At 37.6% G+C, this 26,084-nt stretch overlaps 2 protein-coding genes across 5 annotated transcripts in view; one reads left to right on the top strand and one right to left on the bottom strand.

Annotated features, from left to right (window-relative positions):
* UBR2 (ubiquitin protein ligase E3 component n-recognin 2) overlaps positions 1-15,092 on the top strand; it is a 61,479-nt gene extending 46,387 nt beyond the window's left edge. For all 4 annotated transcript variants that reach the window (XM_072989726.2, XM_072989738.2, XM_072989742.2 and 1 more), the window contains exons 33-47: positions 1,096-1,193; positions 1,450-1,528; positions 3,242-3,390; positions 3,490-3,545; positions 3,867-3,963; positions 5,504-5,571; positions 6,205-6,340; positions 7,160-7,247; positions 8,113-8,243; positions 9,606-9,714; positions 10,149-10,205; positions 10,640-10,717; positions 11,304-11,474; positions 11,686-11,787; positions 12,726-15,092. In XM_072989726.2, the coding sequence (XP_072845827.2) occupies positions 1,096-1,193; positions 1,450-1,528; positions 3,242-3,390; positions 3,490-3,545; positions 3,867-3,963; positions 5,504-5,571; positions 6,205-6,340; positions 7,160-7,247; positions 8,113-8,243; positions 9,606-9,714; positions 10,149-10,205; positions 10,640-10,717; positions 11,304-11,474; positions 11,686-11,787; positions 12,726-12,867 (1,561 nt within the window). In that variant the 3' untranslated portion in view covers positions 12,868-15,092. The remainder of the gene's footprint in view (positions 1-1,095; positions 1,194-1,449; positions 1,529-3,241; positions 3,391-3,489; positions 3,546-3,866; positions 3,964-5,503; positions 5,572-6,204; positions 6,341-7,159; positions 7,248-8,112; positions 8,244-9,605; positions 9,715-10,148; positions 10,206-10,639; positions 10,718-11,303; positions 11,475-11,685; positions 11,788-12,725) is intronic.
* A 3,820-nt stretch (positions 15,093-18,912) lies between these two features.
* PRPH2 (peripherin 2) overlaps positions 18,913-26,084 on the bottom strand; it is a 31,337-nt gene continuing 24,165 nt past the window's right edge. Inside the window, exon 3 of the mRNA XM_020803727.3 lies at positions 18,913-22,519. Within this exon, the coding sequence (XP_020659386.3) occupies positions 22,286-22,519 (234 nt within the window). The 3' untranslated portion in view covers positions 18,913-22,285. The remainder of the gene's footprint in view (positions 22,520-26,084) is intronic.

Below are 26,084 nucleotides of genomic sequence, written 5' to 3'. Positions count from 1 at the left end.
TCACAGCTCTTCTCTGCATGGCGAACAACATTTACCATCTACTACTCATGGAGCCATATCTGATATCTCTGTACAGTGGGACAATTCATCATCCAGACCTCAACAAAATAAAACAGTGTGGAAGATTCATCTATCATAAAAAGAGTCTTGCTCAAGCCGCAAAATTATCCACAAGGAGAGTTACAAATATAAAGCTTGCCTTCTTTGCAACAACATTGAGAGAAGATTGCAAGATTGCTGTTTGAACCCATGGATACCTCTGATCTTCACATATCAACATGAAGACAATATTTCTGGCCACTGTCATGTCCACCAGTTGGCGAATGAGCTGGGTGCATTGCATTGTGACCCCCTCCCTTTTTTTTCTCTTGTAGTTCTTTAGGATAATATGGTCTTTACAACAGTTATATTTCTTCTCCCTAAAATTGTAACAGATTTTCACATTAACCAACCTCTGGTGTTGCTAGCCTTCTTTCTGTCCCCTACTACAGATTTGGAAAGATCATTGTGTACACTAGATGTCTATAAAGCTGTGGCTTTCTACATGCTGAAGACAAAGACTTTTCAGAAAACTAGCAAGTTGTTTGTCTTTTACTAAGGAAGACAACAGGGTGTTCATGTATCTTCTCAGAGGATTCTTGCCATCACTCTCATACCAGTTAGCAAGGAAACCTTTCCTCAATTTCTTAAAGGGACATTCCGTTACACCTCTTGTTGCCTCAACTGCCTTCATAAAATGAGTGCAGATGACAGAAAAGCGTGCACTGGGTATTAGGGTGGGGCTAACAGCTTTCTAGGCTCTGGAAGACTGGTGACATCTGTTCATGTGTACAACAATTGGTGTGAATTCACAGATGATCACTCGAAGAACTACAATTACAATTAACCTGTCCTTTTCGTATAACTTGCAACCTCGAATTTCACCAAATTTATGAAGTACATTTTGATTGCATGTCTGCACACCAGACTGTTCAACCAAGAATGGCCTTGTCAGTTTAGTGAACATCAGTAGGATTCTGGCCATTATTAATCAAGATGGTTTGTGAGACTGTTTTATCCTTGAGACAAAACAATTAATTATTTGTTTGTTGACAGGTTAGAATTTTCAAGTCAACCAAATCTAGCTCACTGGATCAGAACAGTAACTCAGCAAATTAAAGCACTGCATATCCTTCGAAACCAGGAAACTGCTGGTAAGTGCAAAATTGTTTTTGTTAATATTGTCACATTTCTGAAGAGCAGTGATGAAAACTATTTTGGTTTTGTTTTTTGGGTTTTGTTTTTTGTTCTTTAGATATGCATGGTCTTTTTTCTTTGGGGGTATTTGACTTGACTTGAGAGTTTACCTTTTTGTATAATCAAGACAGTTTTCAGTTCTTTCAGTGCAGGGCATTGAACATTAAGACGAACTTGCAGTTAAAACAATATATTGTTTCACTTACTTCTCAGGTAACTCCTCCTGTAGCAACTCAGAAAAAATGGATGAGCTACAGCTTCCTGAAGGGTTTAGACCAGATTTTCAACCAAAGTGTGTATTTTATTTTATTTTATTAATTATTAAATAATATGATAATGTTACAGCCAATGTATGGCGTTTAGGAAATTGATTTAATGAAGTCTGGCAGTTTGTTCAGCCACCACCATGTAAGAAATATCTTGTGAGTGAAATGATTGCAGCTAGTGACATTGTTTTGTCATGTCTATTTGTAATTTCTATATGGTATTTGAAACCATTAAAGAGGCCAAATGAGACCTTTTACAGTAGTGCCTCGACTTAACGAAATTAATCCGTATTGAAATGGTGGCCACATCTCAAAAATTTCGTAAGCCAAATCACCATTTTCCATATGAATGCACTGAAAACCATTTAATCTGTTCTGGCTGTTTTTCATTCTTATGCAGAGGTGCCGTTCTTAAGTCAAAGCATTAGTTCCCATAGGAACTAATGCAAAGCCGGTTAACCTGCACTCTACCACTAGGGGTAGAATTTTTCTTCTTTTGACTTAAGATGGACTTAGGTCAAAAAAGGGCAGGGAAGCGGGGGAGGGAACGCCTTCTAAACAGAACACCTTTAAAAATAAGCACCTTTTAAAGAAAACCAAGCACCTTTTAGCTTTAAAAAAGGGCAGGAAAGGAAGCAGGGGGTAGGGAACCTGCTTAAAAACAAGCACCTTTTAAACCAAGCCAATTTTAAAAGAGAGAGGTCACAGTACACAAACCCTAGAAGACACAGAATCCAGCAAGCATTGTTCCAGCTCAGAGCTCCTAATCACAAAAAGAGAGTCTAAACTGCATTTTACAGCCTGCCTGCATCAACAGCCAGCACAGCCCCTCAGAATATTTTCTGATTTTAAGAAAAAAAGACTGTGGAGTCTAAACTGCATTTTACTGCCTGCCTGCATCAACAACCAGCAACCATTATTACATTATCCCCAAAGAAAAAAAGACGAGTGAGGTAGCAGACAAACAGCCTCTTCGCTGGCCAACAAGCCAACTGAAAGTTCAAATTTCGCGTTTTCCCCGCCTCTCCCACATTTTTTTTTGTAACTCAAAGCTCCGGCCACAAGTTAAAGCAATATTTTGCGGCCGGACCTTTTCGTATCTCGAATTTTTCGCGACTAGAGACGTTCATAAGTCGAAGCATCACTATATTGTGTTAATCTACCTGAATTCCTTTACACTTCTTAAAGCCCTTAGCTTTGCCTGAATTCTGATACAGTACTTTACATATCCTTTAGATGTACTGCTATTAATTCAAATGCCTGGGGTAAATGGCCAACATCCTATTGCTTATTATAATAGAGTGCACTAGAGTATTCCCATTAAATCAGATTGAGTTATCATGCTAAAGTAAGTCACATTTGAAGTAGGCCTGTGAATCAATAGAATTTATGGGGGAGTTGTCTCACTAAATCCCCATTGGTTCAGTGGGCCTACTCTCATGCAATCTACTATGCTAAGCGACACGATTTTGGCGACTATCAAAAAATTAATGAATTAGTTATTGTTCAAGTGTATAGCAGATAGTCCCCAAAATAAGTAAGAGGTAGATTTCAAAGATACATTTTAAAATCTTCCTAAACAAATTAAAAGGGTACATTAGCCCAAACTGAGATTGATTCCTTGGCCAGTATATTCTTGGCTTTTTAGATCATTTAACTGTGAACTGTCAGTGCTTAGTTTCTGAACAAATTGTTTTTAAATCCTGTACATAATAGTGACTGTGTTTTACTTATCTAAGGAGTCCATATTCTGAAAGCATTAAAGAAATGCTGAAAACATTTGGCACTGCAACATATAAAGTGGGTCTGAAAGTTCATCCCAACGAAGAAGATCCTCGTGTACCTATCATGTGCTGGGGCAGTTGTGCATACACAATACAAACAATAGGTAACCGCATGTCAGTTAACATATTTTGCTCAGGAGAGGGGGAATCACTTGAAATCTTTTGGTCTCATACAGTAACTGTTGTTTTTTTCTCTTCTGCAGAACGAATTTTAGCTGATGAAGACAAACCATTATTTGGTCACTTGTCTTGTAGACAGGTACGATGTAACAACCAACATTGTCTGAACCCCGGAAGCATAGGCACATCTGCTGAAGTCATAACTGTAACTTTTACTTTGAGCCCTATGTGATGCTAGAGAACAGCAAAGTGACCGTTTTATGGCACTGTTTACTCAAGGTTACATGAGAGACCTCTCACATTATCTGTTCACATTTATGACCTCCAGAATTTCTGTTTGACAAAGGGATTTCCTACAGCATTTGGCTTTCTTTAAAACATTAAGAAATCAGATTTGTGTTTTTTTGTTTTGTTTTTTAAAAAATGCATTTCTGTAATGATAATCTGTGTTCTGCTTTAGGATGACTGCCTTACTTCGTTAACTAGATTTGCTGCAGCCCACTGGACAGTTTCTTCACTTCCAATAGTACAGGGTCACTTTTGTATGCTTTTATCATGTAAGTTCAAGTTTGTGATAATTATTCTCAATTACAGAATTGTGAGGGAGGGACCATGGTGGATGTGTGCTTATGCATTTTAAAGTAACCTTTTGGGTCTCCTCTCAGGTTTTTATTTAGTGCAGTGTCGCAGACAGAATAATGCTTCTGCGAACAAAATGTACTGTTTGCAAAAGTTGCATTATCTGTTTTAAGAGAGTACAATAGTGGGCTTATAAGACTGGGGTTAGCCCTTTAAGAACACAATGGGTATGTGTGCCTTAATTATATTTTTCAGTTGAGCATGTGGTAGCTGTTATCATCACAATGTTTGCCCTAGAGAATTAAAGTTGATTGTAGGCTATTGTTACAATGTAGTTGTATCTGAGAAGACCAAACAAGAAGACCTTATTTTGATATATGCCTTCCATGAGGTTGCCAGTACTGGGTAGGATTTATGTGGTTAACAGAATGTAATAAATTCACGAAGGCTTTCACGGCCGGGATCTAATGGTTGTTCTGGGTTTTTCGGGCTCTTTGGCCGTGTTCTGAAGGTTGTTCTTCCTGACGTTTCACCAGTCTCTGTGGCCGGCATTTTCAGAGGACAGCAACCTGTGCTCTGGTGTAGTTGGCTTGGGAGTGCCAGTATTTATGATATGTATGAATGTAACTTTTTAATGAAACTAAAATAGATTTTTGGCATCCACAGTAATTTGGAAATTAACCATCATTTGCAAAATAAGACAGGAGGATTCATGTACAAGGATTCATGTTCTTAAAATAGCAATAGGTGATAGAGTAGAGAAATCCGCTCTTCTGTTTCATAAAACTGCAGTTCTCTGGTCCATGTGCTAAAGGAACATGGGATTATAGAAAGTGATTATTTATTGCACACTGTGCCCAGTATGCTTTCTTTAGAAGAATGAGCTTTTAATTAGTCCTATCTCAACTTGTTGATCTTAAGATACTTTGGACTCCAACTCCCATCAGCCCTAATCAGCAGGACTAATTATTAGGAATGGTAGGGGTTGTTGTCCAACCAGCAGAAGGTATCACATAGAAGACAGCTCCCGTTACATAAAACATTTTAATGAAAGCTGCACTCCAAAGGCTTAAATAGTTCTTTACCTATCACACATTCTGGTAAGGTTTCCTTGAATGGCCATTGCTTAGAATTCAAATAATTACCCTGTGAAAGATAGTGATGACAGTGGAGGTAAAACTGAGAACTTTCTTATGCAAAACATTATACTTTGCTGCTGAACTATGGAACTTTGCAATTAATTTCATGGTAACTGTGGTCCATATTTGAACATGTTTATCCTTCAAAGGCATACTAAAGTTTATTTTATTTTTTGTTTATTTTAAATATTTTTACCCCACCTTTCTCCTTAAAAAGAACCTAAGGTGGCTTACATCCTTGAAATACAATATTTAATGCTGTAAAGAGTTTAGATGTCTTAGATAATTTACATGATAAGCTTGTGAACATTTCAGAAATTAAACATAAAATATTAATTTTCCCCCTATCAGTAACCATTGTTTTGTGTTAAATATACAGCATTGGTGCCTAATGAAAAAAATGGGAATTCTGCATGCATTCTTGATATCGACATGTTTCATCTACTGGTAAGTACCTAAGCACTTACAACAATACTGCAGTGGCATATGCCATACTTAAGTTTTAGAAAAAAAAGTATAACAATACTAGAAATATGCTTAGCAAGTGATTTTTTTAAATGTCATTCCCCAGTCCTGAGTTTGAGGATTACAAGGGTAGCGTGAGTGCAGAATCATAAGTGTGTGAGATTTCGTTTCTTTGTTTTTGTCTAATGAAGTACCGTGTTTCCCCAAAAATAAGACAGGGTCTTATATTTATTTTTGATCTAAAAACGCATTAGGGCTTATTTTCAGGGGATGTTTTTTTTTTCATGTATAACAATCTACATTTATTCAAATACAATCATGTCATCTTCGTTTGGTTGCTACACAGTGGTGGAGGGCGGGGTTTCACTTAACTGGGGCTTATTTTTGGGGTAGGGCTTATATTACGAGCATCCTGAAAAATCATGCTAGGGCTTATTTTCGGGAAAACAGGGTATCTGGTCCCTTATATTCAATGTTGACCCCATCTGTTGCTTTATGCAAGGTATTGGGAATGGCAACATTGCAGCATTTGGCCAAATGTGGGTGGAAACGGAGTTGATTAAAAAAAAAGTAATTGTTATTTTGTGTACCTGTTTCCCCCCCCCCCATCTGCAGGTGTGTCTGGTGCTCTCTTTCCCTGCTCTGCACTGTCAGGACTTTTCAGGAGTTAGCCTTGGTACTGGCGATCTTCATATCTTCCATCTTGTCACTATGGCACATATTGTACAAATAATGCTTACTTCATCTACAGGTAATGTATTTCTTATGTAGATATGTGAGTACAGGTAAGGTGGGAAGGGAAGGAAAGGTGAAGAGTATGGTCAGAATTGTGTGTTAGATTATTTAAGAGGCAAAACAATGCAATATGTCACTGTGCTGTTTTATCTTTTAAATAATGAAACATGCCTTTTTTTTTACTTTAAGCAAAAAAAAGTTGATTTACCAGTTGAAGAAAATGCTGCATGAATCCTCTATTCTGTCCTTGAGATTGATGTAATAAGCAGTGTTCTGGGGGGAAATAGAAATCATGGTCCAGTCTGTTTCTTGTAGATACTATGGATGAATGCAGCTCACTTCCATTTACAGTTTTTTTGTACCCAGGAAGGAAATTGAGACCAAGATTCAGTAAAATGCTGGTGGATTGAAAAAACCATGCCGATATACATAGTTATGTGGGATCATTGGACTAGATCATTAGAAAGTATGGGATTGGACTGTTGTGGTGTCCAAAGAACTGGCTGACAGCCACTGGTGCTCTGCAGACAATCAGTGACTATCTTAGCTTAGAGAAACTCACCCGAGGAGCCATCAGATGCCTCCTTGTGTGAGGTTTGCAAAGGCACAACTGCTTGCACCTCTGAGTGTCATGTGAATATCCTGCCATTATGTAAGACGTGTAATTGACGTTGTGGTTTGTGAAGCAAAAGACATGGAACCAGTAAAACGTTTCACTGATAACATTGTATTCAACAGGGGTAAGCTATCAAGCTGCACAGATTTCTTGAGTTTTATGCTCCAAAATGGGATTCAGTACAGCTAGGTTTAGATTTCTTATTGCTTGGTTTTTCAGAAGAAAATGGCATGGACCAAGAAAATCATACTGGTGAAGAAGAAGCAGTACTTGCTTTGCATAAATGCCTAGGCCAGTATGCAGGAAGGTAAGCCAGTAAATTGTCTCTGGTCTAGCCATTCCATGCATCAGTCTCCTTCAATTCTTTTCTCTGAGATAAATGTATAGAGTAACGGATTGTTTAATGGCCAAAGGCAGGGCCAAAACTAAGATATTTTCTTGCCATGAATTCACAGGAGGAGGATCAAAAGCTATTTACAAGCACAATAATATTTAATTTTTAAATAAAGGAACTCTGGTCACAGCAGAAGCTCTGGTCAAGGCAAATAAACAAGAAATTTAGGCCCTTGAGATAAAGATGCGATGCACAGGGAATAAAAAGAAATTTAAGGCATGCCATGTAAAAAAGAATTTGAAGAAAAATATGAGGAATGTTACATGCAAGCAAAACATTTCTACATTCTTTTCTTTTAAAAAATGTAGAAAAACAAACATAAAATGATTTAAATGATTTTCTATTCAAATCTCACAGAATACATAAGTAGCTGCAATTAGTCCTTTATAAACCCTATAAACTTCCATCAGGGAATGGAAGCATTTCGTCATTGTGTTATCTTGAATCTTTTTGATGTGAAAGCAGTGTTGTAGTTCATTCAATCAGCCTGTCTGTCCTATGAGTTTCTTAAAGTGGTAAATTTTGCCTTGCTATGGCCTGGGCCTTAAAAAGGCAAGTAAAATCCTCCTCAGAGTCAAAATCAGTGCTTTGACTTTGATGAGGAACAGTAAAGGATGTTTTTTCATACCAGATCACCTGTTTAATAGAATGAAATAAATTAAAAGATTTAGGGTGTACAGCAGAGGGTTTTAAAATGAAATTTTACTTTGGTTCTCTCTCTCTCTCTCTCTCTCTCTTTCTCTCTTTTCGAAAAAAATCATCTGGATTTATTTTGTAGTGCCTTGACAGAAATTTCCTCTGGATGGCATCTGTGGAGAAGTATAAAAGCTGGGATCATGCCCTTTTTGAGGTGCTCTGCAATGTTTTTCCACTATTTAAATGGAGTTCCAGTACCACCAGAATTACAAGGTAAAAATTAGATCATGTAATCACATCTGCTTAGATCCTAATCAAAGCCCCTTTTGCCAACAGGGAAGCTGTCTCTTCTAGCCAGAGACATCCACTAAAGTGGGAGAGAGTGGAAAAACTTTGCTTGTTCCTCTTCCTCTTAAATGCTCCCATTTTACTCACTCATCATTTTCCCGAAAATGGTCCCTAAAATTCCTGGGCATACGAGGAATTTGAGGTGGCACTATTCCTCTAGCATTTTCCCCTTTTAAAACCTTGAGAATAATGTCAAGCTTTGTATGTAGCGTCTCATTGCATTTTGTGTGGCTCATTTATCGATAGGTCACAGACACTTAACATTTTAACAGGGGTGGATATAAAAAGTTTACACACCCCTGTTAAAATGTCAAGTGTCTGTGATGTAAAAAAGCAAGACAAAGATAAATCATTTCAGAACTTTTTCCACCTTTAATGAGACCTATGAACTGTACAACTCAGTTGAACAGCAAACTGAAATCTTTTAGGTGGAGGGTAGTGTAAATAAAAAACTGAAATAATACGGTTGCATCTGTGTGCACACCCTCTTGTAACTGGGGATGTAGCTGTCTTCAGCAGTAAACAGTCACATTTAAACTCATGTTAAGTATGAGTCAGTATACCCCTGCCAACATTTAAAGTGCCTCTGAGGAATCCCAAATAAAGATCAGCTATGCTAGTAGGTCTTTCCTGACATTTTCGTAGTCACATCCTACAGCAGAAGCCGTGGTCCACAGAGAGTTTCCAAAGCAGCAGAAAGCTGAACATAAGGAGGAACTTCATCTTTCAGCATAACAAGAACCCAAAGCACACATCCAAATTAACAAAGAAGAAGATTAACATTTTGGAATGGCCCAGCCAGAGCCCAGACCTGAATCAGATTGAACATCTGTGGAGTGATTTGAAGAGGGCTGTGCACAGGAGATGCCTTTGCAATCTGACAGATTTGGAGTGTTTTTGCAAAGAAGAGTGGGCAAATATTGCCAAGTCAAGATGTGCCATAATGATAGACTCATACCCAAAAAGGCTGAGTGCTGTAGTAAAATCAAAAGAAGTGCTTCAACAAAGTCTTAGTTTAAGGGTGTGCACACAGATGCAATCATTATTTCAGTTTTTTAGTTTTACTTCCCTCCACCTAAAAGATTTGTTTGCTGTTCAACTTAGTTGTACAGTTCATAGGTCTCATTAAAGCTGAAAAAAGTTCTGAAATTATTTATCTTTGTCTCATTTTTTACATTACAGACACTTGATATTTTAATAGGGGTGTGTAAACTTTTTATATCCATTGTAGATGTTTAAATATTAATTATTGCTAATCATGTTTCATTTTTTTCCCTAACTTTGCAGTCAGCGGGGCAAACCAGTTTGAACACTTATGCAATTATCTCTCCTTGCCAAACAATCTCATTTGCCTTTTTCAAGACAACAGCAAAATTGCAAACACATTAGTAGAAAGGTAGGAACTATATTATTTTCCTTTAAATATATGTGCTATGTATTACAGTGGACCCTTGACTTACAGACGGCTTGACTTACAGACTTTTTGAGTTACAGACTTCTCTGGCCGCAAAATTTAGGTTTGACTTGCAGACTGAGATTTGACTTACAGACCAGAAAAAAATCAAAATGGAACAAAAACGGCCTGTTACGGGATTAATCGGTTTTCAATGCACTGTAGGTCAATGGAGACTTGACTTACAGACTTTTTGACTTGAGAACCGCCTTCCAATACGGATTAAGTTCTCAAGTCAAGACCCCACTGTAGTTGCCATCTCCTAGTTCAGGAAACAATTCGATGGAGCAGCTGAACTCTGGATTCAAGCCATTTAATCATGTAGTTCTTTGTCAGTTACCTGAAATCTAATGCTTCCTCTATTCCTTCTGTTTCAGCTGGTGTAATAATGATGAAGTAAAACGATACCTGCAAGGTCAGAGACAAGCCATAAGGTAAATGAGAATTCCCCCACTGGTGGTATTGGTTGTTTTCCCTTGAATGTTCCCAAAGGACATTAAATGTTAGAGCATCAGTGATGCTAAATAGGTTTAGACCTGAACAGGAGCCTGGAACACCTGTGGAAATTTAGTCTGAGAGAAGGATATGCATGTAGTAATATTTTCTGCTAACAAAAAAACAAGTAAATTTTGTCCAAAAGATGCCTGCATTACAATCTGATAAGAATTTCACCTTCCGTAGTTTTTTAGGTGGTCCTGTGGGATTATGGCTAAATCATGCCATGCAGTCCTCAAGGTTTTGATGTATAAAAGTTTAATGTTAGATGAATTAAGAGTGAATTCCTTTCACCATAATGGAGCAAATTGCTTATCGAACTTGACTTTACATATAGATTTGAAATGTTTTATATCTAATTGTTTCATCTTAGCTATCCACGAGAATCTAACAAACTGATAGACCTTCCTGATGATTACAGTTGCCTCATCAATCAAGCATCGAATTTTTCGTAAGCCTTTTATGCAATTCACTATTTTTTTTATTATTAACAAGCATAATTCTAAGAGCAGGAAATCCTATTTTGGCCAGATACAAAATTCACAAGTCTTGGCACCATCAGTTGAAAAGATACTGAGCAGCAGGACTTAGCTATGTGCCAGAGACCTCGGAGAGCTACTTGATCATCCTGGTTTAGGTGGGCCAATTGCTTGGCTCACCAAGAGGCAGCTTCTAAACTATGAAAATTAGAATTTTAGAGTACAGTTCCCAGAACCCTCCCTTTCCTAGCATGACCATTTCTATCCTGAGCACCTTATTGTGTTTAAACTTGGAAAATTCATAGATGCTTAGGTTTTCAACTCCATGCTACTTTCTTCATCAATCAGTATTATTTACATGTTAAGACATACTAAAATTTTCTAAAAACATCTCTATATAATCTTGGACCAAAAGTTCCCATATGCCAAGCAATAAAGGGTTTATATATTTTATCTGGAAAATTTGTTTACTAATCACATGATACTTGTCCTAGTATTAGCATCTGAATAATGGTAAATACTCCAATGTGTTAACCGCATTTTCTTTCTCTTACAAAGGTGTCCAAAATCAGGTGGTGATAAAAGCAGAGCACCAACATTGTGCCTTGTATGTGGTACTTTGTTGTGTTCTCAGAGTTACTGTTGTCAAACAGAATTGGAAGGAGAAGATGTAGGAGCTTGTACTGCACATACTTACTCCTGTGGCTCTGGAGTGGGAATCTTTCTCAGGCAAGCACATGGTTGTATTTAATTAACTTATGCAAGAGGAAAACAAATTACCCAATTCCCCAATTTCGTGGTGTGGAACTGGCTTAGCTCTTTAGTTTGTTCTCTGTTCAAACTCCAGCCTCCACAAGCTGGGGCAAATTAACAGAGTTATATGTCAATGTACATTGCACACTCTTTGACCAGGATGCTGTCTTTTGCATGTTCTTTTCAGAGTACGGGAATGTCAGGTGCTGTTCCTAGCTGGGAAAACAAAGGGCTGCTTCTACGCTCCTCCCTACCTTGATGACTATGGAGAGACAGATCAAGGCCTCAGGTTGTTTCTCAGCATTTGGCTTTTAATCCTAAGTGAGATGTGTTGAGCCATTTTTGTTGTCTGTACCAATTTGGGTGGTCGCTGTTCATTGTAGCTTGTGTGTGCCAAACACATAGAGCTTAGAAAAGGCCCTTTTTTGGTCCATGTTCTTCAGATTGGCCTAGTCATTCTGGCCTTTGGAAGTTGTAGACCAAAAAAATGCACTATTCCAGTGTCTGCAAAGTTCATGTAGGATTTTAAGTTTTAGATCTGAAAGAACTACAAGGGTTGGAAGCCACCAAGAGTCTTGAAACACGTAAAAACCAGCCAGATGGTTTTGATGAATGATGTCCTGTTTTGGTGCCAAACTGGCACACTAAAGCCTGAGTGTGTGAATCTCTGTTAAATCATTTCAGCTCTTACAGTTTTTTGGGAGCATCATGGAAACACTCTGTGATATTTGGCACTGAAGACCTGTGACTTTAGGGTTAGAATCGGGGGAGGCATAGCTTGTGGGCAACACATTAGAACAAGAAGAGAAGTCACAATCTCTGCCTTTTGCACCTGAGCAGGTGATGACATTTCTAACATTTTATAGTCCACATCTCAGGTTTCCAAAATGTTGCTTCTGTTGGAGCAACTTGTGGCTCTCCAGACTTACTATACATAAATGATTGGAGTAGTATATGTTGCCTCACCACTGATTTAAATAATCCTTACAATCTCCGTGTTAGATGGATCAGTATACAGATGTTTAGGGGGAGGCAGTAGTTGATTACATAACAATGTACACAACACACATTTTGAATGGAAAGCTATTAGTTTGCATTTTTTTAACTTTCTGTCTAAGAAAATAGTTATTTAAATTGCTTACATTGCACATGTGCAAAAATTTGAACATTGGAACTCTGATATTCTCTTTTATGTTATTAATCACCATTTTACTTACTTGTCCCTAGGCGTGGGAATCCTTTGCATCTCTGCGGAGAGCGATTCAAAAAGATTCAAAAACTCTGGCAACAGCACAGTATCACAGAAGAAATAGGACATGCACAAGAAGCAAATCAAACTTTAGTAGGCATTGACTGGCAGCATTTATAATTTATTTTCTGAGGACTGGAACTTCATTATCTTTTTTTTTAAAATCTTGAAAAAATGGTCAAAGAAGTGGAAAATTAGGAAAAAAAGGATTGAAACAATAAAGAGAAGATTCTAGTTTTTTAATTCACTTTTTCCATGTTTGTTTTGTTCATTTCCTGGTTACTATAACCATCTAAACACTACTTTGCATTGCAGGTTTAATCAATAGTATTCTTTGGTTCCTTCAAACACAATTTTTAGTTTTTATAACTTGGACTAGTGAAATTTAAATTTCTGGTACAAAAGTGGCAATCTCCCTGGTATCTGGCTGATTTTTTTTTTTAACAATTAAAAGGGGAGGAAAATCTCTGCCAAATGGCCGTTAAACCAAGCACAATGTTGAGGTGGTTTGTTTGCCCTCTGGTAGTAAATCTGAGCCAATTAATTTCCTTTTTAGTCCTTAAAATGTTCTTTACATGAATTGAATTAAATGAAATAAGGGTGCAAAAATGTAGCAATGGATCCATCTAAAATAGGGCATAAGAACATTCATTGTATCTAAAATGGTTTTGTAATCTGCAGCCTTGAAAGGGCTCATTTGCTTTTGTATTCTTGTTATGTGGAAGGATATTTAATAAGGAAAATTAATACTTAAAGATATTTCTGAAGCCTTGCACTCTTTAAATATATTGTGTGGATTGTGATAATGAAATACCGGGCAAAATAACTTTGTTTTCAATGCTGTGATTGGTAGACTTCAGTGTTAAAAAGGTTGACATTTTTCTAGAATGAGATACTAAGTTTGCAAATCATCTGTCAAAGATGTCATCTTATTTCAAGACAACTTTGAGGAAGAGAATGAAGATTTTTAAAACATGTTTGTTTACTTCCAGCTTTCAATATTCAGGATACACTTGCCTTTTTACAGATTTGAAGATAACACAAAATACTAAGTAGAACACATGGACTGTTCTTCCCCTTTCCGCCTAAGTTTGCAGACTTCTAATTGCAGTTTTCTCATTCTTTAATTTCCTTCTGCAATACCACCAACTACATGAATTTGCACTTGGCTGGCATTCTGTAAAGAAGTTTGTCTATAGTATATTTTATATGTATATTGAAATAACTGCACAGATTTTGCACATGAGTGCATGAAGGCAGTAAATTTTCTAAATATACACGAGGCCTCCAAGAGAACAATATAAAATAGCATAATATACTTTCTGAAGAGTGCTTGCATATTCCATCCCTTTCCAGTATCATCCTTTCTTTAATGACATGTTACTATGGTGTCTCTTTCACAAAGTTATAATTATCTGCAATTTTAACAAGTTCTGGTACATTTTATTTTTTGGATTTAATACTTGGTGCAGAGAAGCCATCCCATGAACATCCACTATATTTACAATTGCTGTACGTTATATTTTTTACCACCTTATTGCATCAGCTAGTGACAGCGTATTTTCTATGGGCTCAGAATAGTTGCAGTTCATATCTTGAGATACAAATACAAAACTTAGACCAGCTTGGTTGCCACTTCTTGGGGCAATTTTCGGCAGACCATGTCTGTCTGATCAGAGTCTTCCTACATATATTAGCAATTTCTGAGCCACTCTTTTGCTACAAGTGTTGGTAACTACCAAGAAAATACCTGTTCTTTATTTTCCCTTCTTTGAATAGATTGTAGATAAGAATATTTGCCATGCATGTTATGCTTAACGTACTAGTTCTGCTCTAACGGTATTTCTTTGGGATTTTGCAAAATTTACTTTAAGAAGCATAGAGTAAAAATGAATTAGATTCCAGTTTTCTCTTCCTCTCCTGTTAGATGCACAGGTATTTCAATAACAGCGAAATAGGATCTGCTGCTATGAAAATTACAGATTTCTGTATAAAGTAAATATTGAAAGAATAAGCTATTTTCCCCTCAGGTACGGTAGTCTGAGTTGGAGATCTTATATGTTGGTGGAATTATGATTGTAAGACATTGGAAAGTGATTAATTTATCCTGTTTTTCTGTAACGTTGCTCATCCTTCAACAACCCATTTTCTTCTCTGATTCCCCCGCCTTTGCATGTATTTATGTTCATTGTAGAAATGTTTATATAACAAGCTTTCAGTATCAGGGAGTTCATACCTGTAACAAATTGGCTATAAATTTTCATATCTGTGGACAACTTGTAAAAATTGAAGTGTATCATATGTATAAAAGTATAAGAATAAAAGCTTTAGGTGTTGACATTCAACTGATGGTTAAGCCTGGCTTGCTTTTTAAAGGAGAAAATCCTGCTGGAAACTGGATGAGCTCACATCATCAACATCTAGAGTTTCCAGCTCAAAGTTTTATTTTCACCACTTCAGGGCCCCAAATCAACCTGGACCAAAGGACAGATGTCAACATACAGTTGCATTATTGGTATACAATAGGGCATATTGAGCAAAATACTGTTGTATAACTTTGCGCTTCCGCAACCTAGATTGGATGCCAACAGTATTTAATTTAAAGTAATTAAAGGCATCTTGGCTCCCTCTTTTAAGATTCTGAGGCCTTTGCCTAGCACTAGCGGAAGCTTTTGGAAACCTAGGGGGGCGGGGCTAGGAAAAAAATCACCACCACCAGGATGGGGATTGCTGCAAGTGATCTGGTGATCATTTTTTAAAAAAAAACTATTAAAGGCTCCTTCATCCTCCATCCCAAAGCTCCCAAGGGCATATCCAAAGCCCTAGGGAGACTCAGAAACTAAAAGGTTGGGACAAGAACTTTTAATTGCTTTAAATTAAAGGCTTCCAGCACCCAATCTGAGTTATGCCAAGCAAAGTTACACCAATAGGATTTTGCCAGTACAAAGCATAGAAAAAAATGTCCATGTATTGCTAGACCAGAGGTTTAGAGAAACAATGTTCAAGATCCTCTTAGGTCCAGTTTTAAGCTCCAAATTGTGTTAACTTGTGTGTGATTATTCTGACTGCCTGTTGCGTATCAGTTGCTCATCTGGGCACAAAAAACACTTGTACATTTTCCCTTTTGCACACATTATTTCACAATAGGATTTCAGTCACTAGGTATAGAATCATGAACTTAAATTGCTAACCTTACATGATGGATTATGATTCTGTTAATGTTCATCTCCTAAATGCAATAGTTATTCATGTGTGACTAGTGACATTATGTATGAATAAACCAGCCATCATAAATAGGGTTCCCATGTTATCAAATGTTAGCACCATAGAAATTGCTTTTCAGTAAGGGGGAATTACACATCTAGTTCAAAGTTATCAGGTGGTATATATATACATGTATGAACTGTGCCACTAGTTTGGGTTCAGATTTTAAGTTGGCTCCAGGTGAGTCCTCTTGAAATCAGCATAAAATTTTACATGTGGTTTAGTTTCTATAAAGTCAGTGGGAGTGCAATGTAAATAATTTAATCTGGATTTATTGTGTTCTATACAGTGATGATTGCCCATTCTTCTTGGGTCTGTCAGAATAGGAACAAAAGATTGTATCTCTGTAAGGGGAAAAAAAGGTCTCTGCATTTCTTAATTTGTTGCCTTGTGGAAAATAAACTGATCCAGGCATTTATCTCCCAGTAGGGTGCTATTAGTGATGTTCTATTTCTCTGGCCTTATCTCTTAATTAACCTCTAATGCTCCTCTTTTAAAGAGCATTTTAAAAATCTCATGTGATCTTTTAAGCTCGATGTCAGCTTGAATACAAGGAAAGTTAACAGCAAACATTGTTGCATTTTGCTGATACTGGAATGTGGTTTTTTACAAATTCTGTTTCATTATTGCAGTTTGTGCCAATTACCGGTTCACTAGAGGTTACTGTAAGCATGAGGAGCCTGATATAGCCTTCCCCTGCTAAGCAATCCATGCACAGAGAAGCAAGCATTGTCCGGTATTAGGTGTTCAGGATAGAGCAATGCATGAAGGTTAATCTTGTAAATTGTATTAAGGTTACTTAGGAATAATTAGCACCGAAGAACCTGCATATATTTTTCCCTTCTTCATATGTCTCACCAAGCATTCTGTGCCTTTGGAGAGGACTAAGGGGGAAATCTTCAATTATTTGAGATAATGAATAAATTTCTCTAAAGTTAAATAGAAGTGATACAATGCCAGAGCATTACGGTAAATTCAGTGGTCTTTGAAATATATACAAAAGACTGCAATCAGCCGAGTGGTCATTGCTTCAAGCCAGTGTCCTTTTATAAGCTGGGATAACTGAATGATTAAATGTGGTTAAGAGTCCCAACTGCCTTATTCGTAGACATTTGTTTCACATAGCATTGAGGATATAAAGTTGCTTATTCTGAAGCATCAAAACTGTGGCATCTTAAAGCATGTATTAGCCCTTCAGGAAAGGGATCTGAGACCTGTGTCATAGGGTAGGTGCATAACCCATGGCTTTACAAACTGAGTACAGTATAGCTCTGTTAATGGTCAATCAGTCACACTAGCTAAATGGCTGTAGTCCTCATTTTTTCTTTCTTTAAATCAAACATGATTTGGAGGGTTCTTTAACAAGAAGATTGTATCTGACAGTTTTTTCAAATCAGTGTAGCACTCTCTTCTATAAAGTAGGATATATGACCAGTTGAAATATATCGGGGGGGGGATATATATATATGTTTGTTATTGTAAAACCATTTAATGTAATAAAACTTTAATGGCTTCCAGGAAGGAGTCTATTACTTTCAGTCCTGGTTTGTAGGCTTCCAAAGGTATGCGATTAATTCCTGTTTGAAGCAAAATACTGCAATGGACTTTCACTTGTGAAACAGAGACTTGGTGGAACTGGAGGAGGGAAAGCTTGTCTGCATAGCTGCTTCCTTCTCCTAATGCTTCAAACACCACCTACTGATGGTTGCAGCACCTTTCAGATACAGTTTTATTCAGTGCTGAGCGGGGGGCGGGGGGAAGTTCAATCAGCATAATATGCTAATAATTCATTATGGATGAAGAACTTTTGAGTGCTTTGACAGAGACAGGGTACATGCAATCTCCACACATGGTTTAGTTACATCCCATCTGGATTACTGTAACACACTCTATGTGGGGCTGCCTTTGAAGATGGTTCAGGAACTGGTGCAAAACTGACTGGAGCCAGCTACAGGGTGTGTATAAAGCACATGTTACAAGAACTGCACTGGCTACCAGTCTCTTTCCATGCCCAATTCAAAGTTCTGGTCATTACCTATCAAGCCCTAAACACCTTGGGTCCAGGGTACCTAAAGGACCGTATCCCCCTATATGCCCCTTCTCGGCGCTTAAGATCATATATTGTTTATTTTTTAATATTCAACTTACTGTTTTTTTAATTGTGTGAATTTTAATGTTGTGAGCTGCTTTGGGTCCCTTGTTGGGGGAAATGCTCCATATTCTTCTTCTTATTGTTGTTGTTGTTATTAAGTAATAATATTAAGAAGAAGAAGAAATTTTAATGTGGAATATGTATTTATAAATGCATGTATTGTATTCATGTACTACAATGCTGTTAGAGCAGTACAGCAGTGGAACCATTTACCTTGGAAGGTGGCGAGCACTCCAACGCTGGAGACATTCAAGAGAAAATTGGACAACCACCTGTCAAATTTGCTTTCATTTGGATTCCTGCATTGAACAGGGGAGTGGACTCAATGGCCGTATAGGCCTCTTCCAACTGAATTATTCTATGATTCTTTCTGAAGCCTTTCTTTCCTGCATCATGGAACTCAATGCTGTAGGACTCCCAAGCAGGTACTGGTCAAACCCAGACTTATTTTCTAAGTTTCAAGTTGCTGCAGCATGTCTTTCTAGAATCTAGATCATGACCATGGATTAGCCCTCTTCAACCTCCTGCTGTAGTTCTATCAAGAGTACACTATGTAGCAAATGTTGAATTCTTCACCATGTTATTTGTGAAACTGCTCTCAGAGTCTGGTAAAAAGAAAAGTAGAAGACATGGTTCCAAGCTTTAACAGACAGTTACAAACTCTTCCAGTCCAAGAAGAATTTATGTGAGCAAAAGCCCTATAACAACTACAGGGCCACCAGTGGTGGAAATAATGAAGGAGAAAAACAATGTATTAAACATAATATATTTCAACATTTTCTGAACAAGTAGTCTTAAAATACATCTTTGTAAACCTCTACATTCACATCAGCAAAATAGCACCTACATATTTAAATGGCATTTACAAGTCTCACAATCTCATTTGACAGGACAAACATTACAAATTGCATAATATACAGCTGTCATGCCAACAGACTGGAATATTTTACATAATAGTTGTGTCTCTTCTGGTCGCTTGTCTAAGACCCATTTCCCCATCTTTCTCAATGAGTAACCTTCACCAGTAGTTTGTGCCTCTATCAAGGGGATGGAGTAGCCAAATCTAATGGAAGTCCCCCCCCAAAATTTTTTGCCTTACTTGTTCCATGGGAAGCAATACAACCCAGTGCTAGAAAATTCAACTTGAAAGGAATGAAAAAAATAATTCCTTCAGAATTACCCAATTGCTCCTCATAATCCTGTACAGAAAATAGCTAGGCTTCCTGAGTCTCACAACTCAAACATATTTCAACAGCCTCTGCCCATTGAACCTTAATGAAGGTATCTTTGAAATCAGCAAAGATGACAAGATTTTGCAGGGAACTGAAGTATTTTAATATGGCAATAAATGTAATAATATAGAGCAGAGTATAATGAAGTCTTGCCAAACACATTTCTGAAATCACCAAGGTCAAATTCTTACCCACTTGCTTACCTCTGAAAGTCAGGCTTGTGTTTATCAAACTCAGCCAATTGTACACAAAGTTTTTTTGTGCATGTTTGTACTTACTAATACTGTTTAATAACTTGTGCCATTCACAGACGATATACTTCTTGCTCTTCCAAAATCTGGTCTCAAATGCTGGATAGTTGTGGAATAAAGAAATGGATCGTTCATTTATACGTAGAGGTCTATACCAATGTGATAAACATTTTCTCTGTAGATTCGTATCAGTGAAAGATTTGAAAACTGAGAAGACAAAACATTTCACAAACTGGGCGGGATTGTTCAGCTCAGAAACAGTATTTGTAGGATTTGGTAGATTACAGAATATTTTAGTCCTGCTCTTAATGTCTGACTAGTTGTCAGTTCCTGATATGTTTTTCCTCTTAAACATTTGCCCCTTTCTTTCTGTAACTGCTGCTAAAATTCTTGTCCTTACTCAAGCTGTTATTTACTAAGGCTGCTACTTTAACATACTCATGGTTAGTATTTTCTCTAAGCTGAGTCTTACTGAACTTCATTGTGATAATGTCACTCTTTTGGTTAAACCTCTGGCCTGCTCCTTATCCCTTTTCATAACGGCTCCAGGGCTACAGCCTTTATATCAAAGCTCTCAGGCTATGGCCATTTGTCCATATCTAGAAAACAAGTTGGACAAGACCTTGCGCCTCTCTCTTTCCTCACTAGGAATTTTGCATTAAATTACTAAACCATACCCAGCGGCATAATGGTATGTTTGGAAGTGCACATGCTCATTGTGAGAGTCCCCGTAGCCATACCCTCCCTATAAGGAGAGTACAAAAATGTATATAATTGGACCACTGTGTATCAAGAATTGAAGAGCAGATGTTTTGTAAAGTTAATGGCTCTGAATTGCCTAGTCAAGACCAAACCACTCTCAAATATCTGGCATTACAACAGGTATAATTTACAATATACTGTTGCTAGGAAAATCCATCTGTCTTTTAGCTACTATGAGGATTTCAACTAAGTTCAGTGGCTAAGGGAAGCCTGAGGGTAGTGGTGGATGATGTAATAGTCCCTGCTACTTGGAAAGTCTCAGGGCTTTGATCTTGTGAGCCCTTGCTTCACCTTGGTGACAGAGTGCACACAAGATCCTGGCTTTTAGGGTCTACCTTTTCAGATCAAAGAAACCCAGCTAGCCATGTTCAGGAAGAGTCTGGATAGCTGCCACCAGTGAAAGTAGATCAGCAATACTGGAGAAGGGCTGGGTTGATCAGTGATCCCTAACAGAACCAGTTCATCATAAGGCCGCTTCACGTCTTCCTGTGCAACCCATTCCTCAAAGTCCTTTCTCTTAAGCATTTTGCCAATGCCTCCTCAAGCATCTCTAACCTGTGTTTTTATTGCTAAACACACACTCCTGCTGAGATTAGTAAGACTTTTCTAGAAGGATAGCTACTCACAGTGTCTAGGAATATGCTGGAACTAGTTAACTGTTTAAGAGGAGACTTTTGCTTTCTCTTGAGAAAGGCTTGCCCAGCAAAAACATGTATATACATATAAATAAATATAAAATATAATCTCCATATAGATTAAAGATAAAAATCTCTTTACATACAAGTTATTTCCCATGTATCATTCCTGCTTATAAAATTAAAAGGTATTTGCTATGATCACCCATTTCAGAGGAATTTACAACCACGTTGGGTAACATTTGGATTAAAAATGCATTTAATCAACATTTTCTGTAAGCTGCAAAGAAGAATTGAATGTGGATCTTTTATTATGGAATAGTTTACACATATCACAATGTGGTAAAATTAAAAATCCAGATGTTGATTTGAGACAATTTCTCCCTTTGGCAACTAAGCATTTCAAACTGGTTGCCATGATTACCCTACAACCAATACTTAGTTTACATATCAGATTTGTTATTTGGTAAACCAAGATAATTTCCCTTGAGATACAGAAAGAGATATCATGGTTATTAAGTACTGCAGCATCTAAGTAGCCACTGGCAACTTAGATTATAGCTTATCTTGCTGTTTTAAATCAGGGGCTCTTCTTTCCATAAAAGCGCAAATTTGTATTCAGTGCATAAATATTTAGCACAATATTTCATTATTTTTGTACATCATGTGAATATAGTAGAAGTCAGTTTTCCAACGGCAAATTATGCGCTTTTGTCCAAATGGAGTTTAAAAGCTATCTACTTTTTAATGTATCCTTCCACTTCTTTGACATCTGGTGTTTTTCCCCCTACCAAGGTACAGGTAATGGCCATTAACTATTTTTTAAAGTTTTTTTTATTTTTCCAAGTCTACTTTTAAATTTAAGTTCAAAAACAATACAGTTCCATATTTAAGTGGAACAGTTCAATAATGATGAGAGAGAAAAATGTAAGGTAGTGCCAATCAATTTTTCTCACCATATTCCTCACGAAATATTACCTGAAATGAGAATATAATGTCCTTAACACATTGGTTCCTCTGCTTCAAAGATATCATGCTATAGCCCTTTCCCCATAGACATTAGTGACTGTCTTTTCTGTCTATTGTAAGGATGTTTGCACTGTCCCAAATATACACTATACTGTGAAGGTTCTATGTACAAAAACTGGTGCTTGGTGTATACAAATGTATAACCGTGGTTGCTTGTGAACTTTTAAAAGTGAATATTCACAAATTTCAGTCTTTGGTAACTGTTGTGTTCACTCAGCTGACGGTTGAGACAGCTTGGATTTTTGCACCTTCTCCGTCCGCTCCTTCGGCACTTGCGTCCACTTGATTCTGTTTACCAAGGTTTTTCAAATTTTCCAGGGTGGTTTTAAAAGTTTCTTTCAGGTTCTTCTCCAAGACCCACCCTTCACTCTCGCATTCAGGATCTTCTGGATTCGTGATGCTCTCCAGAGAGGTATGCAATAGCCGCAACCCAATCATAACCGCTATCTAGATAAGATACAGAACAAAGGGTAGGTCAATTTGCCTGAAAGCTTGGACCACAGCCTTCCTTTCCATACAGAACTGTAGACATACTTAAGTGTGCAAGGCTCATGGGTAAGCAGAGAGTCGCTGCAAGAATCAGGCCCCAAGCCATGAAGGAGCTTAAAGGCAAAAACAAATACTTTCCACTGGGTCCAGAAACAAGCTGGCTGCCAGTGCTGTTGCTTCTGGACTCATTGAATTAATGATTTATGCTGATTGACAGGTGATCAAGAGCCAAAATTTTGCACTAGTTTCAGAGCGAGTATGAATTACAATCAGAGACTGGAAAATTACATTTCCAGACTCTTGATAGGAACTGCTTTCTCTCGAAGAAGCTGACATCAATGCCACTTCTGAGAGGATGTTTTGGAACCTTTGACATGGTACCTCCTTCCAGACAAGAGGCAAGATCTAGATGTGCTGATTCTTTTGGTGGAGGGTTAGCCTAACCATCCAGGACCATCTTGAATAGAGACATTGCAGTAAAGTCTTTGGCTGAACTCAGCCTTGACTTTCTCAGTTTATCTAAGAACATATTTTGCCTATATCAACTTAATATGTGCTATGTAGCAATGGAGATGATGGTGTTTGGCAGAAGAGATATTCTTCGGCATGGCAGAGAAACTGTTCCATCACAAACACCAAAACACAATGCAGGTTTAACCAGTACCAGCAGGATTACCAGCAGAAGCTGAAAGTGTCTTTTCTCTTCTACTTTATCTGGGCTGAAACTGATTTCCTTTAAATGACTGACCCTACAAGACTGCAGGCTCTGTTTTGGAACTTGCTTTAAAAAAGACAGCCTGGTATCTACATCTGGCTCATGATCTTGGAGACTTTCCAGTTAGTTCCACCTCTGTCACCTCTAGTGCTTAGCCTGTTGAAAAGTCTTGCGGGGCCTGAAACCTAGCACTTGTTTGAGAGATTTTAGTGGTCTATTAAAGGTATCATCCACCCTTGTTTTTGAATTGCATATAACAACCACATAGCTTTTTACTTCTTTTTAAAATACACTGTGCTATTATTACCAATGAGCCCAAAAATACCCCCCTGGCTCTCTGTAGTGGTCAATTTTGATATTGCACCTTGGAGATATCTTTAAAAATATGAAAAACAAAAATAAAGCATACTGCCTTTGCTACTTAAGATTGATAAGATAATGGCACAAAAACTGAAAAAGTCTCCTAAACAATGACTTTTACTTCAGAATATCATGTTTGAAAGTGATTAGGTATTACTTCTCACACCTCAGTAATTCAGCATTAATCTTTATTTCAAAAATAACTTTGCAACTACTAGTAGCACATTCACCCAAAAGTAACTCATGACATGTAACTATATTACTCATAGCTAGTTACTTTAAAGCTCCGATGCAGCCATATAACAGGCAGAACATGTATTGTGAGACGTTCCTTTGAGAATTGCTGAGCTCTGTAGTAACCATTTAACGTCTAAAACGCTAATATACAAGTTATAGTTTAATGTGCTGACAATAAGTAATTTTAATTATTTAGTTATTAATAACGTAGCAGCCAAGGTCGTATAGTGGTCTGAAGTATTAGAGCATGCCTTGGGATTCTCTGATCCAAGTTTCCCTTACTATACTTGGCTCTTTCTCAACCTGAAAAGAGCATAACTTTTGAGAGGGAGGACCACAATTCTTGGCAATTGAAGAAATGGAACAAGAGTTCAAAAGGAGTTGCGGAAGCCAATGAAGAGACATAAAGCTATTCAGCTATTTAACAGTAAACTCCTAGGCAGGTTAACTAAGACACAGGACTGGCTGGATTCAGTGGGCCTTACTCCTTTGCTTAGGACTGAAGTTCTATTGCCTGAGGTCTAATTGATTATGACATTAGTCAGTATGTTGTTTGCATATGATATTGGTTATGGAAAAACGTATTTATTTAGAAATTATTCATAGTTTTCTGAAAACAGACATAGCCTCTTCTGGCCTTCCTAGTACAATTACTATCTGAATCACCTTCAGGTTTCCCAGTTCAAGCTATGGGAGAATTAAGACCCGAGGTTACGTCTAAGGTCAACTATTCTGTCCTGTAGAAGAGTATTGTCCTTATGTATCATTTCCAAGTTATCTGCTTAGTATTCCAAATCATTTGCTGATCCTCTATGACACAGCTAATGATATTATAAAATCTCACATCTCATTATGGCAAATTATGAGATTCACAAAATCTCATTATGGCAATTTGTAAAATATTCGTCTTTTTGATGAAACTGAACGTGTAACAGATCCTTAAAGCAGAAAGAAAATGTTGCAGTCTTTAAATGTAGTTCATAATTTGACCTTTATCAATTGAAAAGTAGAACATTTCCATTAAACGGCAATAAAACTGACCTAAATCCAATCGCTACTCTAATTAAAGTAGACCTGTTGTATCACTTGCTGAATGGTGAGGCAACACTTATGTAAAATCCACCAATTAAATGTGTCTACTCTGATTGGAACTATCTATTGGATTCTGCCACCTCTCTTCAGGACGCAAACATAATAGCCATGGAGTACAAGGCCATATGACCGGATTTGAACGCAGCATGAAAGGGAAGCCTGATGACACATTTTAAATGGCTGCTTGCCATTCAAGATCGGCCATTTTAAGTTCACAGTCAAAATCATTTAATTTATTTCTTTTGATAGATAATTGATCATACATTGTTATATTTTATATGTATCCCTGTCCTGTGTTTTTAATGTTTTTTTATTTAAAAAGTCTTATAAGTGAATATTACTACGGGCCTTCTATATACTGCAATGCTCTGACGGAAATAGATAAATAGTTCACAGTCGATTGGATTTCCTGAGAGAGCCATGCCCCTCTTGCACGTCCTGACTGGCCTCTATCTGTCTCCTCTAATTACATCTTCTGACCCTAAAGCTCCTAGCTTTAAACTTCAGACACAAATGGGACCTGCGCTAGATTGCAGCAATGTCCCTCCAGAGAAATGCTCCTCCGGAGAGTGCTCCTTGTGGGAAAGTTATGCTTCCAGTGCTGGGGTGGGAAGATAGTTTCAGGAGCTGGGAAGGAATGAAATGCACTTTCCCCACAACTCCCGATCTTTCCTGGCTGTCCTAGTCTTCCTCAATAAAGGACTGACAGTTCTGAACCTGATGACAATGGCACAGTATTGGAGAACATTGAAGGCAAAAGGCTTCCTTTTCTCCTCTCTCTCCTTTTTCCAGGTTCATTTCAGCTAAACTGGGTGGGAGATCCTGGGAACTGTACCCCCAAAACAGAACAACTTTTCTAAGCGCTCCTCTGTTTCCCTTATTCCCATCCCACCAGGGTTGTCGCATTACCTATTTAGCTGGTTCCCCTCAAGATTTTAAAGGTGTTACCCAATGCTCCTTTGGACCACTATCTGGCCTGAATTCTTCACTCAGGGTTGTGACCTATTATTTGTGAGAAGCAACCCTTTCTGTTTGGTTAGCCAATGAATAAAGCTATCAACATTTTCACAGACCTTTATGAAGAAGTAAATGTTGCAACGTTCAGGACATGCTGTTCGT

Source organism: Pogona vitticeps, chromosome 1, assembly GCF_051106095.1.
Source record: "Pogona vitticeps strain Pit_001003342236 chromosome 1, PviZW2.1, whole genome shotgun sequence".
NCBI classification, from domain to species: Eukaryota; Metazoa; Chordata; class Lepidosauria; order Squamata; family Agamidae; genus Pogona; species Pogona vitticeps.
The sequence above is the reverse complement of the archived record's forward strand: the minus strand, read 5'-3'. Positions and strand labels throughout refer to the sequence as shown.